General features: G+C 46.7%; 1 protein-coding gene and 1 gene segment (V, D, J or C); one reads left to right on the forward strand and one right to left on the reverse strand.

Moving 5' to 3' along the window:
* Positions 1 to 78: 78 nt before the first annotated feature.
* LOC137149693 (T-cell receptor beta chain V region PHDS203-like) lies at positions 79 to 395 on the forward strand (the record flags this gene model as incomplete). The annotated part of the segment is given in 1 exon segment: positions 79 to 395. A coding segment is annotated over 1 exon segment (317 nt), but the record flags the coding sequence as incomplete, so codon positions are not given.
* Positions 396 to 6,081: 5,686 nt separating this feature from the next.
* LOC137149694 (trypsin I-P38-like) lies at positions 6,082 to 11,158 on the reverse strand. Its single transcript, XM_067543240.1, has 5 exons — positions 11,119 to 11,158; positions 10,520 to 10,685; positions 8,527 to 8,780; positions 7,491 to 7,627; positions 6,082 to 6,330 (listed from the first exon to the last, which is right to left on the reverse strand). The coding sequence occupies exons 1-5, from the start codon at positions 11,156 to 11,158 to the stop codon at positions 6,181 to 6,183; spliced, it is 747 nt and encodes a 248-aa protein (XP_067399341.1). The 3' UTR covers positions 6,082 to 6,180.
* Between the last annotated feature and the right edge of the window lie 8,179 nt (positions 11,159 to 19,337).

Consider the following 19,337-nt stretch of genomic DNA (forward strand, 5'->3'; position numbering starts at 1 on the left):
AAATGCACGTAGACCAGGTGAGAGGTTTTCCATCCATCAGTGCCCTCGTTCACTCAGCCCCTTCACTCTCTTTTGTAGGTCTTTGCAGTGGGGTGACAGTGACGCAAAAGGAGAAGTTTATAGCCATCCGTATCGGTAGCAATGGCAGTATCCCATGTGAACATGATGACCCCTCCTACTATATCGTCCAGTGGTATCAGCAGAAGAAGGGTGCAGAGAGGCAGCTGCAATTAATAGCCTTCTCCACACGGGAGAATCAAGCAGAAATAGAAGAACAGTTCAAAACCAGATACAAAGTGTCACGTCCAGCAATCCTGAACAACTCCCTGATCATCAGTCCGGTGACGGCTGAAGACACTGCAGTGTATTTCTGTGCAGCTAGCAAAGCACAGTGAGAGCGTCGTGCCTCACAGCTGTGCAAAAACCCAGCAGTGCTGCTCACCCCATGCCCCTCACAACACACACACCTCAGGCCCAGCCACACAGAGAAATGGTGTCACGGAGACAGAGATGTCACTTAGGCTTTTAACAACAATGAAGGCTGCCTGACCATGAACCCTGGAAGCCAAACCCTTTAGTTAGCCAGAGGCTGAGCAGTGCAGGCTTCCTGTTCTCACATACTCATAGACTCAGACTTTAATGTCAGAAGGGACCGTTTTGATCATCTAGTCTGACCTTCTGCCGCAATGCAGGCCACAGAACCTCACCCACCCACTCCTGTAATAGACCCATTACCTCTGGCTGAGTTACTGAAGTCCTCAAATCATGGTTTAAAGACTTCATGGTACAGAGAATCCACCAGAGAATCCACCAGCATATGACACTTTCCCTATGCTACAGAGGAAAGCAAAAAACCCCAGGGCCTCTGCCAATCTGCTCTGAGGGAAAATTCTTTCCCAAACCCAAATATGGTGATCAGCTAAACCCTGAGCATGTGGGCAAGACTCACCAGCCAGATACCCAGAAACAATTCTCTGTAGTAACTCAGAACCCGCCCCATCTAACATCCCATCACAGGTTATTGGGCATATCTACCACTAGTAATCAAAGATCAGTTAATTGCCAGACTAGGCTGTCCCGTCAGACCATCCCCTCCTTAAACTTATCAAACTCAGTCTTGAAGCCAGTTAGGTTTTTTCCCCCCACTGCTCCCCTTGGAAGGCTCTTCCAGAGCTTCACTCCTCCGATGGTTCAAAACCTGCATCTAATTTCAAGTCTAAACTTCCTTCTGGCTAGTTTATAGCCATTTCTTTCTGTGTCCACATTGGCGCTGAACTTAAATAATTCCTCTCCCTCCCTGGTATTTATCCCTTTGCTGTATTTATAGACAGCAATCATATCCCCCTCAGCCTTCTTGTGGTTATGCTAAACAAGCCAAGCTCTTTGAATCTCCTCTCATAAAACAGGTTTTCCATTCCATGGATCATCCTAGTAGGCCTTCTCTGCACCTGTTCCAGTTTGAATTCATCTTTCTTAAACATGGGAGACCAGAACTGCACACAGTATTCCAGATGAGGTTTCACCAGCTCCTTGTATAATGGTACTGACACCTCCCTGTCTATACTGGAGATACCCCGCCTGCTGCATCCTAGGACCGCATTAGCTTTTTTCACAGCCACATCATATTGGCGGCTCATAGTCATCCTGTGATCAACCAATACGCCCAGGTCCTTCTCCTCCTCCTCTGTCACTTCCAACAGTTGTGTCCCCATTTTATAGCAAAAATTTTTTTTATTAGTCCCTCAATGCATTTTCCACTATTAAATTTCATCCTATTTCTATTACTCCAGTTTACAAGGTCATCCAGATCTTCCTGTATGATATCCTGATCCTTCTCTGTATTGGCAATATCTCCCAACTTTGTGTCATCTGCAGACTTTATTAGCACACTCCCGCTTTTTGTGCCAAGGTCAGTGATAAAAAGATTAAATACGATTGGTCCCAAGACCGATCCCTGAGGAAATCCACTAGTCACTTCCCTCCCTCCAGCCTGACAGTTCACCTTTCAGTATGACCCGTTGTAGTCTCCCCTTTAACCAGTTCCTTATCCACCTTTCAATTTTCATATTAATCCCCATCTTTTCCAATTTAACTAATAATTCCCCATGTGGAACCATATCAAATGCCTTACTAAAATCTAGGTAAATTAGATCCACTGAATTCCCTTTGTCTAAGAAATCTGTTATCTTCTCAAAGAAGGAGATCATAACAAGATTAAATCATAACAAGATCATAACAAGAACATAACAAGATCGTAACAAGAAGGAGATCAGAAAAAGACAAAATACAGATACTGTTTGCTAGCAGCTGCACATAGATAACAGTGATGGGAACAAGATGTTATCCTTCAACGTCTGGGGTACACTGTTTTATTGCCAAGGGGCATACTTTTACTCCACCCTTCCTATCACCAGATGTCGTTCTGACAACCCCAATTATCATGGTGAGAATGAAATGTAGTTAAGGGTGGAAAGCCAATGTAGGTAATTAGCATATATGATAATGAGAGAGATAATTAGGTGAAGGTAGTTTATGGAAGGCTATAAGAAGTCACCACTTAGACAAAGGAGGGCGCTCCATCAACACCTGACTCCGTGGGGGGTTCTCCCAGTCGGATTAGAGGATCCACTGACTCCCTGGCGGGGCCCTGAAGAAAGCCATTCCTGTGTAAAGCCTTCTGAGTAACTGCTTAGCTCTCCAGGCTTAGTGAGTATGAGATATTGTAGTGAATTTTAGGCTTTGTATCTAACTAGTATATTTATAGAAAACCTTGCACATTAAGCCTTATTGATCTGCAAATCGGGCGTCCCATGTCTCATTGGTATCCGCACTGATCACACAGTGTCCAGAACCAACTGGTACAAGCAGTGGGAGAAGGTTTCTTAGGCCTGACCTTGATGGAAAATCAGTCTGCATACAGTGCTGAAAGGAACTCGGACAGTGCCAGTATATCTGTGAGCAACTTCTGTGAGTGAGCATTTGGAGAGCAACTGCTGAAGTACTTATAGCAGGTGTAAAGACTAGCTGTTTGTTCGAGACTGGCTCAGAAGTCATTACTGAGTCACATTTTCAAAAGTATTTGAAGGATAAGAAGCCGCCCATGTCCAGCCCATGGTTTGTATGTCTCACAGCAGCTAATGGAATAGCAATCCCTGTGGTGGATGCCTGGAAGCAGACACAGAGAACATGATGGGTCAGACAACTGCCAGGAAAATGCATCTTCATTCTGAAAGACAAAGCCTCAGAAGGAAGTCACGTGGGAGGAGGAGTCCCAGGGATTCTAGGGGTGAACATCATTAGTGAGCTAAAGGAGCTACTGTTGTCAGGAGAGGGAACCAGGAGGAAGACTCTTCACAGGCACTCTAAGAAGAATGCTATGCTGAGTAGAGTACTGACTCGAGTGGAGAGACAGAGGCATTTCTGGGGCCCATGGGCGCTGGGTATGTAAAGGCAGACGTGGCCCTGCCCATGCTCCATCCCCTCCTGCTGCATCCCGCTCACGTGGGCCTGGCCCTGGCAGTGATGGCATGGCAGTCTCAGCTGGCTGCCTCTCTGTTGAAGCAGGCAGGAGTTGGGGTGCAGCTGGCCATGACACCACCCAGCCAGAGGGATTTGGGGTGCTTGGGGCTGGTGTGTCTCCCTCCCCCCTTCTCTAACCACCCTGGGAGTGCCTGACATCCTCTGAGCTTACGTTACAGAGGATATGGAGTGCTGCTAGCCCTGCCTGCCTGCCTGAGGGCCGGGGGCACCAGACCACTTGCTAGCCCACCTGTGGGCAGGGCGGGGGATTAGTAGACTGCTTGACCGCCCCGCTTCTTGGAAGGCTGGGGTACAGATCCCAAATCAGCCCTGCCCTATGGGAGGGCCCAAGGGCTACAGATTGGGAAGGAAACCTGCCCTGTTTGGGGCCGGGGCTAAAGACTTGTAACTGGCACCGTTTATTCCCCCAGATGAAGGTGCTGTGGCCTTCCTCAGAGCCTGGGCCTGAGGAAGGGTCACAATGCCCCGGCCAGGCCATGCCACCGGCTCACAAACCCCCTGGGTGAAAGAAAAGTCCCCAGAAAAGCAGATGAGCCTGAATTCTGTTGCCCAGTGGTATTCACACTATTGGGACTGTACCCAGGTAGAAAAGGCACAGTTGTGGATGCCATAAGGCAGGCACTTTCTTCAGCTTGGAGTGGTGCTCTGGCTAGCAGCTGCAGCAGGCCGATACCCATCATCTTGACCTTCGTCTTGCCATTGGAGTTCTATAGTATCTGCCGACAGAGAGGGAAGAGGGCCTATGGCAACCCCTTCCTTCTTTGTTTTGCCTAGGTGTACGTGTCGAGGGTCTGTGCTCAATGGTTGCTTGTTCTGATGGGGAAGGATCCAGGTGTTTGGCAACAGCTCAGATGTCCAAGCTGCCCGATTTAAGGATGGCCTGCTTGCCCCAATTTGGGGAAGGCTTTAGATCAGGTGAGCTAAAAAAGCTTCCTTCTAACTTCTTTGCAGGCTCTAAATTAACCATTACTTGTTGAAACATTCGCACTATGTTAACTGGACTTGAACTGGAAAACTATGAACTTCTGAAAACAGCCAGAATTGATAGAGAACTACATCAGCTGGGCATTGATATTGCAGGCAAAGTTCGGCATGGTAATCAGTATCAAGAAAACAGTTGTCACATCACAAGGTATCAACATTTCACTTAAAATCTATGTCAGTAATGAAGTTCTGGACAACGTGGATCACTTCTGCTATCTCGGCTCAATTTTCACCAGCTCACTTAACTTTGATAGGGAACTTGATGCCAGAATTGGCAAAGCTTCTGTTACCTTTGGCAAACTTACCTCAAGTGTTTGAAATGACATGTTGCTAACCTGAACACAAAGGTGTCTGTTTATTAGGCTTGTGTCCTTACTATCCTCCTCTATGATTGTGAAAGATGGGTTACGTACTCCAAGCAGGAGCAGAGATTGTACAGTTCCCATCTCAGAAAAATTCTTGGAGTTACTTCAGACCAATGGCTCGCCAGTAACGAGATCCATGAGAGAACTGGTCTGCAGTCTATGCAGACTATGCTGGATGTTCATAGGCTTCACTGGTTGGGACAAGTGGAGCGCATGCCTTAAGATCGTCTGCGAAGACTGTGCTCTACGGCCAACTTAAGAATCACCCGCGACAGAAGAAGGCCTGAAGAAATTCAGCATTCCTACTGACGACTGGGAAAATCCTTCAGTTTGGGGCAGCCGGGTTAAGATTGGTGCAGCCACCACAGAGAGCCCAGGCTGAGGCCCACAGGTGAGCCAGGAGGCAGAGTGTGCTTCACCTTCCATCTGACAAAGTGGGCCTGCAGCCAGTGTGCGAAGGTTTGCTGCCTGTGCAGGACGCTCTTTACCCAGGCTGTTGCTGAACATCACTGACGGACTGACTTTGTCGCTTCTCCTTTCATCTGTCAAGCTGTTGGATGGCCCTGAGCGGTGAGTGGTGTTAGCGTTGTACACTCAAGGGAGGGCATTCTTCCTTCAGACCCCACACTAGCCCAAGTGCTCCTGCATGGTGCTAGGCATGCTATGCGGCATGCTGTGCTGAGGGTGAGTCAGTAGGGGCACCCTCCCCTCAGAATTAGCACTGCTCTAGTACTGCGGAATGGTACTAGTGAGTCCAGCGCTGTAGAGGCTGCCACGTTCAGATAAGACATAAACCAAAGCTCTGAACATTCAGAGTCATAAGCAACCCCACAGCACCTTTTGTGACCAGAGGGGGATTAGCCCGGGAAAGCTGGACATATTCCAGCTCTTTTAGCAGTGTATGATGCCCACTTTATTTTCACTTGGATAAAGTTTTCTTCTTCAGCTGTTCTCTTAAACAATTGTGCAGCATTAGCCAGACTGAGTGTTGTTAAACTGCTTCTGCATTCCACACCAGAAGTGGTTGCACTTCAAAACTGACTGAGTGAATCCTAGAAACACAGATTGTAAAGTGTTTTGAGAACCTTCCATCTGGACAGCAATATAAAAATATGTGCTGACTTTTATTCTCAGTGAGGTTACCTGTTACCATGCAGAGAAACAGACAAAGAACATTTACACAAACACAATGTTGCATCAAACTATTTATTCTGTAGAGTTGGAAAGTCTAATCCATGGCTGAGGAAATGGGGTGTGGAAGGTAACACTGGCCATGTGGAACAAGAGCATCTCAGTTGGCAGCGATGGTACTTTGGATCCAGGAGACATAGTTACAGACTTTAGTGTAGACTCCGGGGTAGCCTTTCTGTGCACAACCAATTCCCCAGGAGACAATCCCCTGGAGCTGCCCATTGCAGACTACTGGGCCACCAGAATCCCCCTGCAACAAAGATTGTGAAATGGTATTTAGCAGGCATTACAATCAAGAGGGGATAAACCATGTACTTTTGAAACCTCCTAGTGTCTAGGGACCTATTCTGCCTTTTTGACAAAGTAACAGAAATGCCAGATCCTTTTGGTGGTTTATGGACAGTCTGGTCATGAGAGGGGCAGTTTGATAAAGATTGACATGAAATCAGCACTATGTCAAATTCTAAGTGAAAGGTGCCAGATGAAAAGCCAAGGATGGAATGTTCTGTTTCTTCACAGAGGAGCTATGGCACAGGCAGCTTCACACAAATCCGCCATGTCTCATGTTAATGTGCTGCAGCCTGGAGACACCATAGCTAAGTGCCAAAAGGGAGTTTGTTTTTCATACGTTAGTGACAAAGGTCAATCTGCAGGTTCAAGTACTTGGCTGGGAACTAGGAGAACTGAGTAGTGCTCATAATTCTTCCAGGAACTTCCCTTCTCATCCACATACTGATTTGCAGGCTGCCATTGACCGCAAGAGAAGTTGAGCTGAGAATAGGGCTTTCTAATCACCCTATGCTTCAATGTCCCATCAGTACATATGTATTGTGAGGATCAATCCACTCATGTGTCTGTCGGGCTGAGTTCACATGATGATGTAACATTGTGAACAACCCCCAGAGCAACCCCTCAGAACAACCCACAGAGTCAACATTTCAAGAGCAGCCATTGATTTTGTATGTCTCTGCTTTGGGGACCCACCTCAAGACACCTTGATACTGATTTAATATATTCTAAGCACCTGCATCTTTTAAAGGCTGAGTTGGAGCAGCTGGTGTTCATTGCTTTTGAAATCCAGGGCCAAGGAGCCTCAAGTCTGACATCCAAAAAATGGAGGCATTCAAAGTCCAAGACTAATATTGAAAATTTTAGTCTAACTGACTAAATAAAATGTCAGTCCTAGGCCTCTGCTGAGACTGACAAAAACAGGGCCAAGAAGCACCACTAAAAATAGTGTGTTACGAGGTCAGGAGAAGTCTCCAACTAGGAAATGGATGAAGATTCGGCAATATATCAGCCATTCCTTCAGGCAAGAACTAATCATGTGCGATACCTATTTTGCAGAAGGCTGAGTGGGGTTGGGTTGGAAGGCAGAGACAGGTGGGAGGTGTGGGGGAGCTGTTTTACCTGGCAGGAATCTTTGCCTCCCTCCAGGTATCCTATACAGATCATGTTGCTAGTGATTTGCCCTGGATAGGCGTTGCTGCACTGGCTGGAGGACAGGACAGGAGCTTTCAGGCACTGCAGGAGGTCAGGGTAGTTAGCTACAAGAGAAGACAAATTAATAAAGGAAATGCTTGAATTCACTGTGAAATTACAAGTGCCCTTTCAATAACAGGAGCAGTTTCCTCTCTGTAAGCAGCATGTTTGTCCCCCTGGTCTTTTCTCTAGCAGCTCCCAGCTTTCCCACAAAGCTAGCTATCATAGCATAGGGACTCCCTTTCTCCAGATGGCTCAGAATCCACAACTGGGGATTTGTTCATCCTGATACCATACACAACATCTAGTTTAAACTCTCTGGATTCCAGAAAATGAGCAGCCAATTGGACTAGGACAAGAGTAGCACCAATTATTATGGATCAGAGAAACCCAGTGAATGGAAGGACCAGTTGGACCACTCTGGAATAATGGGTGGTAGTGTAGCTATGGGTCAGTAAGCAGATATCATTCTGGCTCATTCTGTCCATCCCCCTTCCTGCCCTCCAGGGCAGTAAAATAAAATGTATAAAAATTGAGTTATAGCATAATTATCTTAAATTAAAATATTGAGCTTAGAGGTGTGGAGAACCCACTGAGTCCATTGAGCTCGGGGAGGAGGGGGGGCGGTGGATGCTCAGCACCTCTCAGGATCTGGCCCATTCAATATCCCAAATAATGGTGATGGAGGGATTCCTCCTGAATATCACAGAGAAACATGTTCGGTACTTCAGCGTGCCCCATGCCAATAATAGAGAACAAGCAAAAATCAGGGATATTAGAACTGAACATGCTTAACTCAGATAAAGGGCCCCTGTTCCCCACAGGTTTTTCCCTGTGAGCCATGAGTCCCCACATCCCCTACAAGTGCTCTCCCTTCCCCAGACTCTCCTCCCTTGTGCCCAGTCCTGGGGCAATAAGGGTCTCCAGGGCCCAGAGAAACGCTACACTCCAAAAGAGCACTCACTGCCGCTGCTGAGTGTGTTGCCCCAGCCAGAGATCAGGCACTGGGTGCCAGTGGCCACACAGCTGGACGGCAGAGCGATTGTGTTGACGTAGGAGTTCAGGGTGGCTGCACTGGCCAGCTTGATGAGCATGATGTCATTGTCCAGAAGCCTGGAATTGTAGCTGGGGTGACGGATGACTTTGGCTGAGTTAATGTACTGCTCAGTGCCTTCATTGACTGCCAGGTTGTGTTCCCCAAGCCTCACCTGGAGAGATCTGGAAAGCAGGAAGGAATAACAGCATACTCACCAGCACCATCATTGTTCATCATCATCATCAGCAGCATAACGACCTGCACCATCACTCTACAGTTGCCATCAGCACCAGCACTAAAGTCTCAGTTGCTCTACTTCACTGTTTATCTCTCTGGCTTCGAGTTCACACACTAGGATTTAGACTCATTCCCAACCCAACAGTGCCAGCCAGTCCTGGGAGCACCGCTGTGGGTGAAGCATGACATGGGGAGCTGGGAGAGGAGACTGGGTGAGAGTCCAGCTGGGCTAAGCCTCTCTGCACACATCACAGAACTAGAGACATTTGAAAAATTTGGTCAGCTCTGCATATATCTCTCCGTACTTCATTTTTTCCTGTTTCTAAAAAGGGGGTTTGGAGGCTTAATCCAGGAGTTTTGAGCTTCCCGGGCAGAGGTGCTGTAGAAGTGAAAAGTGCTATTCTTACTGGGATAAGAGGGAGCTGCATGGCGCAAAGGAGGAGACAGTACACTGAGCTCCAACCTACTCCTCTTTGGTGGGTTGCCAATCAGTGATGGCTCTACAAGGCAGCTCTGAAGAAGCAGTGGGTACTGCACTGTTGTAGGAGCTGCCCCGCAGTGAAGATGTCTGACAATCGGGCATTGTGCAAGTTAAAAATCTCAAGGTGAGTTACAGAAATGGTCTGGGAAAACCCTGGTGTCCCCATTACACCATTTCCCCCTGCCCCGCCACACACTCCCAGTCAAGAAAACAGGCTCTAACAAGGCGGCAGGTGAGTTCTTAGAAAAGAATGGTGGCACACAGTCCCAGGCAAAGTGCTTTGGCATCCCAAGAATGTGTACAGTGGTGCAGAGATGCCCATTCTGCTCTGCTCTGCTATTCATTCATTCTTTGTTGGCCCATCATTCCACTTTCTGCAACTTTGCTCCATTTTCCAACTCCCCCAAAGCCAGTTCCCTCCAGAAGGCAATAAAGAGATTTCCAGAAATTACTAGACCCTTATAGGGCATCCCTACACTTTGAGCTGGAGGGGTGATTCCAAGTGCAGGGAGACACACTTGTGCTAGCTGTAATCGAGCGAGCGTGCTAAAAGTAAGAGTGTAGCCATGGCTGTGCAAGTGATGGGTAGGACTAGCAGCCCCGAATATGTGCCTATGGTCTCAGAACGGTAAGTGCTTGGGGAGGGGGCTAGCCCTTCCTATTTTTAGCATATATGTCTCCTTGAGCTGGGAATAATGCCTCCAGCTCGAAGTGTAGACATCCCCATCGATGGTCATCAGGACAGATTCCTCATGCTAGGGCATTGGATTTAGTACTAACTCGGAAAAAAGGTCACCCAGTACTGAATCATCACCTCATACAGCACTGAACCCTCTTCTAATGCTAGGCTACAACACCGTGGTCAGTGCTGATACGTAAACCAGAACTTCTCCTGAGAAATCAACTTCACTTCCTGAAGGACTGAGGCATTCCTTGACTGAGGCATTCCTTATGTGCGGCTTGACAACGCCCTGGCTGGGGTGATTTAGCTGGGGTTGGTCCTGCTTGGAGCAGGGGGTTGTACCACATTACCTCCTGAGGTCCCTTCCAACCTAATCTTCTAGGATTCTATGACAGTCTTCCACCTGCTTGGGCCTGACCCTTGCTTAGCTAATCAGATCTGACACTCTCAGAGCGAACAGGGGCAATAGGGCTGGAGGAGAAGCAGTAGTTTAATTAACAGCACAAATATTCTCTACTCACGATTTGTAGCAGTGAGCGGCTGAGACGACCCATTGGCGGTGGATAAGGGAACCCCCACAGAAGTGGTAACCGATGTTCAGGGACGCCTGGTAGGGCAAAGAGTTCTTTGGGCATGTGTAGCCTCCTACGATCTTGTCATCATCGGCGTCATCGAGTGGGAAGGCAACTGTGTGAAAGAGGAAGATGGAAATCAATATCAACCATGGGGACCATGGGGCCAGTCTGGATGAGGGACTGGGAGTGGGATATGAAGCCGCTCATATGTAGGACACTGGCTCTGCTCCACACTCAAGCCAGTGGTGGCCAAAAGGTCTCCACAGATGATGGCTTTTTGTTGGCTGCTCTATGAAATCAGGCTGTGGGACTCACTCAGTCCAGCTTCTATTTCCCATGTCTCTATATTACAATCAAACACTGTGACAATTAGCCCATGAGGTGAGGGTCAGAGCGTGTGCACATTTGGAGGTGAAGGCAGATTGCACCGCTGCTGTCTTGACAATTTGGGGGATAAAGCAGGACTTCACCCTCCAGCAGGACGGAACCTGGCACCTTCCATCACATCTAAACTTCACTGTAAAGTACAATAAAAATGAATTTACCAGCCGCTCCCAGAAAAGCTACAACCAGGATGTATTTCATGGTCTTCCTATGGATTCCAATGCAGCTCTGTGGACTTGAGGAGGGAATTGCTGGATATTTATCCTCCTGGACTGGTCTTATCTCCAGCCCAAGGATTTCACTGACGGAAAATAAACAATGGAAAGTTTGAAAATCCAAATATAGGTGTTTATAAGGCACAGGGAGAAAAAAAAAAAAAACCAAAACCCTATCAGAGTTAATCATAAACTTTTTCTCGTTTGCACATCTATTTTAAAAATGATTACAAGAGACAGCCTTCAGTTTAAAAATAAAATGGGAGCTTTGGACAATTTTTCTTTGATTTTATTTCAGGTTTTGTTAGTGCACTATTTACCCAGATCAAACCTCAAAACCTTTTGAGATTCATCTGCCAGTAATCATGTCTTTCTAGCATGTACGTTTTCTTTCCAGATGTCAAAAGTTCTCCATGTTGGGTTTAAGATCCTACAAATTAGCATTGGAGATGACCTTTTATTAGGTTGTCTCTTGTCCATGTCCTCCTCCTGGCCAAAACAGGCTTAGTCTTCGAATATACTATCCTGTGTGGTTGTTGTTATTTTCCCACTTCTAGAGGTAAATGACTCAATTATGGGGCTTTCACAATTTCACTGGGGAGACAATTCTCCATTCTAAGAAATCTCTCCAGACTCATCAATCTAACAAAGTACTGCATCTCAGTTTGGATATGGGTTTTTTTTTGTTTTTTTTGTTTAATTTTGACATGTTCTGTAGAAATTAAACAGTCCAATGAAATATAGAACTCAGAATATAATAATGATAGTGATAAATTACTGAATGAGACAGGGAAGGGCAATCAGTCCCACTCAACAACTAGAAGGAAAACAGAAGTCAATGTCTTTTGAATTGATAAAAGGCATTTAAAAAAATAATTAACCTGTGAAACTGCCTGTTGTAGTGTATTCTTGAAACACATTGCCTAGGCCCCATTGCTGTCACCTTAATTCCCTTTGAGTAATATCTTACTATGTGAGTCTTCTTCTTGGGCCGCCACTTGATGTGGTGGAGAAGCTTGCATGTGCTGAAGACCCTAAGAGCAATGCCATCAGGAGCCTAGAACTCCTGGTAAGGTCACCCATGGCGGCAAGGCCAAAGGCGAGGTACCAGACAAAGTGCAGCCTAACACAACACAAAGACCTCAACTGCAGAGCAGATGGATGAAGGAGGATTACCTCTCAACAGCGGCAAAGGCCGATGAAGGCTGCAATGGAAAAGAAACCTCCATCGTCTTAGACTACCTTGCCACTGGACATAGGTGCCTCTTCCACCAAGAATTGTGTGGCTGCCGGTGCACAACAACTCCTCCACACTAAACTACTCATGCACAGACTTCTTTTGCAGGAAGAACCATTTCCCCATCCCCATCCACAAAAGTCCTAAAGCAATGGGCGAGTGGCGACAGGGAGAGGTGAAGTGATCACCTGGAGTCCCTAGTCACAGACCCACATGCAGGCGGTAGTCATGTGCTTCTGGACTGGGATAGAAGGGGCATTTTGGCAGCAGTGGTCACAACTGAGCAGGCCTTTTTCAGAAACCCTCTGGTCACCCCATATGGGGAAGGGGCTAGAAAAAGTTCCCTAAACATAGGCTACCAACCATACTTGACTGGATAACCACATCCAGTGGGATCACTCCCAATGCAGTCGAAAAACAAAAACAAAAAACCTGCCATCTGGAATGTCTGTACACTACTAGATGATACAAAACTTGAAAGACCCAAACACAGATCAGAAATTATAACCTGAGAACTCTTGAGGTACGACACTGATATCGCCACTTTCAGTGAGACAAGACAGGCAGATGAAGGCCACTTGAAGGAAGAGGAAGGCACCTATACTTTCTTCTAGAAAGGGAAACCAGCAAACAACAGGTGAATACATGGTGTTGGCTTTGCAATCAATAACTTCCTAATCAGCCACCTGACTGTGCTCCCCTCCGTATCCAACTGGTCAATAAGTCATTGGTCACCGTCATTAGTACATATGCACCAACACATGATGCTAAAGAAGAATAGAAAGAATCCTTCTACAAAGACCTTGACAGAATTCTGTCATCCATTCCAAAATCAGACAAGATAATCCTTTTAGGGACTTTAACACAAGAGTTGGCTGAGACTCCAATGTATGAAACGGCACCATTGAGAAGGAAGGAGTGGGCAAGATCAATTCCAACAGCATCTTTCTGCTTAGCAAATGTGCAGAGCACATCCTTGTGATCACAAACACAATCTTCAGACAAAGCAACAAGTATAAAACAACTTGGCAACACCCCCATTCAAAACAATGGCACATCCTGGATTATGCCATTGTAAAAACACAGGATTTAAGAGACGTCCAAATCACCTATATTATGAGAGAAGCCAACGATTGCTGGACTGACCACCACCTGGTGAGGTCAGTCGTGTCCATCAGCATTGCACCGAGACATAGGAAGCAATCCAAATCACTTAGATGGCAACTTGACTCCTCAGAGCACCAAGACAACTTTCAAGTACACCTCAGTGGAAAAGTAACCATACGCACACCTGGACACCACAAACACAAGTGTTGAAGAAGACTGGGAAGTCCTAAAACAGACTATCCATGAAGCTTGTGAGGAATCTATCAGCCTTGCTACATGCCACCATCAGGACTGGTTTGATGACAACAACATTGAGATCACAGCCCTCTTGGACCAAAAGAGGAAAGCTTTCTGCAACTGGAAAAACCATCCATTATCCAGTTGGAAGCAGAGCTCTCTCCATCAGCTCAAAGCTGTGGTTCAGAGGAAGATCTGAGAAATCAAAAATAAATGGTGGAAGGACAAAGCAAAAGAAATTCAACAATTTGCTGACAGACATGATATGCGGAGCTTTTTCTGTGAGACAAAGACCCTATACAGACCAAGCTCATGTAGCCTCACACCGCTGAGATCTGAGGATGGTATTACCCTTCTTAAAGACAATGAATCCATCAAGAGTGCTGGAAGGAACACTACCAAAAGCTTGTAAATCTAGAATCATCTGTGACTGACAACATCATCAACTCTATCCTTCAGCACGCAGTCTGGGAAACTTTCACCAACCCACCAACACCTGAAGATCCTCAACATAAAGTGGGAGGATTGCCACACTAATGTCCGTGTCCTCATGGAGGCCAACATCTTCAGTGTCCAGGCCCTGATTATGCATCATCAGCCGAAGTGGAGTGGACAGTGTGTGTGCATGCTTGATGCGCACCTGCCAAAACAATTGTTTTACGCCCAACTCATCAAAACAGAAGGGAAACAGGGAGGTCAAAAGAAACTCTTTAAAGACATCCTCAAGATAAACATCAAGAGATGTGGCATCGACATCACACACTGGGAAACAGTCGTCCAAGATAGGGCTAACTGGCAAAGAGGAAACGACCACTTCTGAGGAAAATCACGTCGCTTTTGCCGCAGAAAAATGCCAGAAAAGAAAGGACAGACAATTGTCATGCAGCAGTTGTGGCCCAACCCTGCCTTCCAACACCCCACCTGCAACATCTGCCAAAAAGTCTGCAGCTCAAGGATCGGACTCCTCAGTCACCAAAAGAGCCATATAAAATACAACCTGTGAAAAAGATCATCCTCGACTCTTGAGGGATCACTGACGACGACTATGTGAGTAGTCTCATTGATATAAATGGGAGCTGCTGCACTTGTGAAAACCAGCTCACTAATCTAGGTGCCTAAATAAGGATTTAGGAGGCTAACCTTTGTGACCATTCTTTAAAATCTTGGCCAATGTGTCACTTGAGTCTCAGCATGTGGTTAAATGGATTTAGTAGGGTGTATAGATAATAACAACACCCCCAAAATTCCTACTTCAGGTGAGAGCTCATTTCTGCAAGGACACTGGCCACTCAAAACTGAATGTGTTTGTCCAAGCAGCTGCCAACTATAGTGAGTTAGTGTCTAACTACCATGGGATAATACCAGGTGGTTGTTGGCTCAGAATAATCCCAGGTGGTTGCTGGCTCAGGATAAGCCCAGGTGGTTGTATACCTGGCCACACTTTGAATTTCCATAGGATACTGAAAGCTCAGCTTTATTCTTCGTTTTCTGGTCAGGGCTGAGAGACTTGGTCTAGGGAAGTTATTGGGGAGGGAGTAGAGGTTAGGGTGGAATATTCATAGCACCTAAAGGGAGATAGGAGCACAATTTTATTGTACAGATGGAGGGCTGGTCCAAGATGAGCTCGTTCTATGTTTTGGATTATTATGTAAGGCTGTAAATTTGTACCAGTGCATGGGATTCCCTATGTGCACTTTTAAAATCTAAACAAATAGAAAAGGACCAGAGGGTTTTGTGAACAAAGAAAAGGTTCTGTAATGACATGATACAATTACCTTGGCCATCGAACCTCATGCTGCAAGGTCTTTGCTGATCACCAGCCCAGGCAGGGGTGTTGGGGCAGTCGGGAAAGAATTTCCCACCGCAACATCATATTTTCCATTTGATCCATTTGGGCGGCTTTATTCCCCTTCCACTGAAAGAAGAGGCATTGACACAGGAACAGAGCACTAGATGAGATGGAAAACTGCTTTGTGCCAGTCAGACTTTTATTTTGTATCAGGTTTCTCCTGAAGACGTGCACTAAAGAACTGCTCCAGTAGAAAAGATGATGGGGAAACTGAAAAAGAGGGAGCCATTTGTGTACGTAGGAAATACCAAGCAAAGTGAAGGTCCAAGCCTTGCCAAGGCATGTATACAGGAACAATGGACTGGCCTGAGTACCTTTATAGATGCATAGACTAGAAGGTCAGAAGGGACCATTATGATCATTCAGTCTGACCTCCTGCACAGTGCAGGCCACAGAACTTCACCCACCCACTCCTGTAACAGACCCTTAACCTAAAACTGAGTTACTGAAGTCCTCAAATCATGATTTAGAGACTTCAAGGGACAGCGAATCCACCAGCAAGTGACCTGTGCCCCATGCTGAAGAGGAAGGTGAGGACTTTGGCTGAAGTGGAAGAAATCATGTCCATTCCAAACATGGCCAATCACCTGACCCCAGGGGGCCGAGGAAACTTGTTAAAAGAGAGAGGCGTCTTTGTCTCTGGAGCTCTCCCTTGGAATCCAGCTACATAGCAACATCAAGGACGCTGAGAAACTGCCCGCGGGGGGGGGAGGGCTGGCTTCCAGATTCGTCTCAGCCAGCTCGTGGGTAAGATGACATCCCAGCGTTAAAAGCTACTGAAATATTAAGTCCAATTTAGGATGCGAGTTACCTTTTAGTTAATTGTGATTTAATCTCTTGATTCATATTAATCTGATTTATGCTCACTTAAAATCTTGCTGTAGTTAATACATTTGTTTTATCTAAAGCAGTGCATGTGGATTGAGTGTGTGCAGAGACCTCACTTAGAGTGACAGAGCTGGTGCACATCAATTTCTTTGATAAATGGATGGACAAATGTAAATGAGCTGGCAGGTGCAGTGTACAGCACTGAACCCTGTAAAATGGCAGTTCCCAGGGTTGCATCTGGGATTGGGGGTGTTTGCTGGGGGTCAACCCCATGAGCGGCAGGCCAGAAGCGCTCCTTCGCTGGGTTGGGGACTGATTACTCGCAGGAGGCTGGGCGTGGGCTGACCCAGGAGGGGTAGTTCACACAGCAAAGCAGAGTAAGTCGGGGCCCAGGAGTGAGGAATTGGGGTGTCAGGGGGGGAATGTCACAGCTACTTTCCCCCTTTTTATTAAACGTCTCTTTTCTACACTCAGTCTCTGTGCTTGTGAGAGGGGAAGTATTGCATTTAGAGGCGCCCAGGGGGGTGCTTTGTAATTGTCCCAGGTTACAGGGTGGGGGCTTGAGCCGGTTTTGTCCTGTATTGTTGAAAGGAACCCCTAGATATTGAACCCAGACCTTGTTGCTGCCAACTCCAACTGGCAGAAAGGTTACATGAAAAACAACAGGTAAAAAGAGAGAAGACTAAAATTCCCTTTTAAAAATGTTGAGATTCCTGTTGCTCCTGGTGCCTGATAAGAATCCAGAAATCCTGCCCTGATCTGCATGAAAAACAAAATCCAGCCAGGTGCTCGAGAAGAGCACAGCTTCCCTACAGATACGCACAGGCCGTGGGATCAATGTGGATGTTTCCACATTCCCGATGCAGGAGAGATGTCAACAAACTGGAGAGAATTTGGAGAGTATCAGTGAGAGGCCTTGGAGGACCCCTTAGGCATGAGCTATTGAGGAAGGATGAATGGAATTAAATCTACAGCTCAGTCGAACTGCTAGTGAGAAGAGACCGAGTAAAATGACACAAGTATTTGGAGGCGTATGTATCAAGGAGGAAGAGAATAGTTTGGGTGATACAAGGTGATGTAACTAGGAGTAAAGGGGTGAAACTGTGTAAAAGGGGGAAAATGTCAGTCTAGAACCCAGGAAAACTTTCCTAACAGTGAGGATGTGCTAGGCTGTGCAATAGTCTCCTGAGGGAAGAGGAAGAAACACCACAGACTTAGTACTTGGAAACTGGATTGGTGATGCCATGGAGGTTGTACTATAAGGAGCAAACCTACACTGGCTGAGGAAGGGGAAGGCATTTAGAATGTGATTTTAAAGGATTTTTGTGTCTCTAATTTCTAGGACACTTGTCTTTGCTTCTCTCACACAGGCTCTGGGCTGGGAATCCTCATCTCTCAGTTCCCAAGAACAGCAACCCAGAGACCTGGAGAAACCATGAAGATAACTTGTGTCCAGAATGAAACCAGCTACACTTACATGTACTGGTACAAGCAGCTCCAGGGAAAAGGTCCAAGGCTAATAGCCCGAAGTGTGGATGGGTCAAATGCTACTTATGAGGAGGGGTATAAATAATTTACCCAAATTTCCTGTCACAAGACCCAATAGCAGGAGCTCTTCCATGAGCATCGTGGATCTGAGATTCAGACAGTTACTTCTGTGCTGCCAGTGAGCACAGTGTGTGGTGAGGAGATCAGCAACTGAGTCAGAAACCTGCCCCGCCCCCCCCCCTCCAGAGAGCCGACAATAATGGAAGAGAAAGAGAGGGAGAGATGTTGTGAGGCCAAAGGGCACTTAGATTCAAAGACTCAAAACCTCAGAGGCAAAATTAAAGAGCCATGGGGTGGTGAGGGGGGGAGGGAGAAGATTGAGAATGACTCTACAGCCCGGTGGTTACAGCACTCACCCACAATGTGGGCAGCCCTGGTCAACGCCCTCTGATGCAATGACTCTTTCATAATTTATTCATAGCGCAACAGCTTCAACATGAGAAACGAAGGGAGCCCATAACAGAATATCTTATAGCCCAGTGCTAAGAGCAAACCCCTGAGATGTTGGATACTCCTACTCACATACTTCTCCCTTTCCGCCAGAGAGGTCTCCCACATCCCAGGTGAATGCTCTAACCACTGTAATGCAAGTTAGAAGGTGGGCAACACCGCCGCCCCTCTGGTTATTTTGTGTGGAAGTAGGTGACCTCTGAGCATGGCTCCTGGATTGAGCCCTGCATACAACTTAGATGATTCATGTTAGGGATGAGATGGACTTCTGAGCACTAAGTGCTCATACCCAGAGGTAGAAACGTAAATGCCTAGGGACTTGTTCTGCTAATATTTAGGTGCCAAATGTGTTTAGACAATGCCCTTCATTTCGTAAGACTTGACAGTCTAATCACAGGTATATTAAGGTGTTCTGGTTTTGGTTTTGTGTGTGAGATTTTTTTCTTGACAGGAGCTTAGGAGGGAAGGCTATGATAGCTACAGAGACAACAGTGATAGTAACCCAAGGCATGGAAAAGACAGTGAAGATGACAGAATGTGGAAGCTGCAGGAGGTACATTATCCTGGAGTGGGTGCACAAAAAGAGATTTGTTTGTGTGAAGTGTCACCTGATAGAGCTGATGGAAGAGAAGATCCAAGGTTTGGAGATGCAGGTGGCATGGCTGAGTTTCAAAGGGGTGTGACGTCCCCCCCCCCTTCCATCTGGACTGGTGTGTAGCTGTGTCACCCGAATTCCTCACGCCTAGGCCCCGACTTACCCTGCTTTGCTGTGTGAACCACCCACTCCCGGGCCAGCCCATGCCCAGCCTCCTGTGAGTAATCGGTCCCCGATCTAGTGGAGGAGCGCTTCTGGCCAGCCGCTCATGAGATAGACTCTCAGCAAAGGCCCCAGTCACAGATGCAACCCCG

The sequence above is a fragment of the Emydura macquarii genome, unplaced genomic scaffold (genome assembly GCF_026122565.2).
Source record: "Emydura macquarii macquarii isolate MOO-44397 ecotype Brisbane River unplaced genomic scaffold, CSIRO-AGI_Emac_v2 contig_811, whole genome shotgun sequence".
Classification (NCBI taxonomy): domain Eukaryota; kingdom Metazoa; phylum Chordata; order Testudines; family Chelidae; genus Emydura; species Emydura macquarii.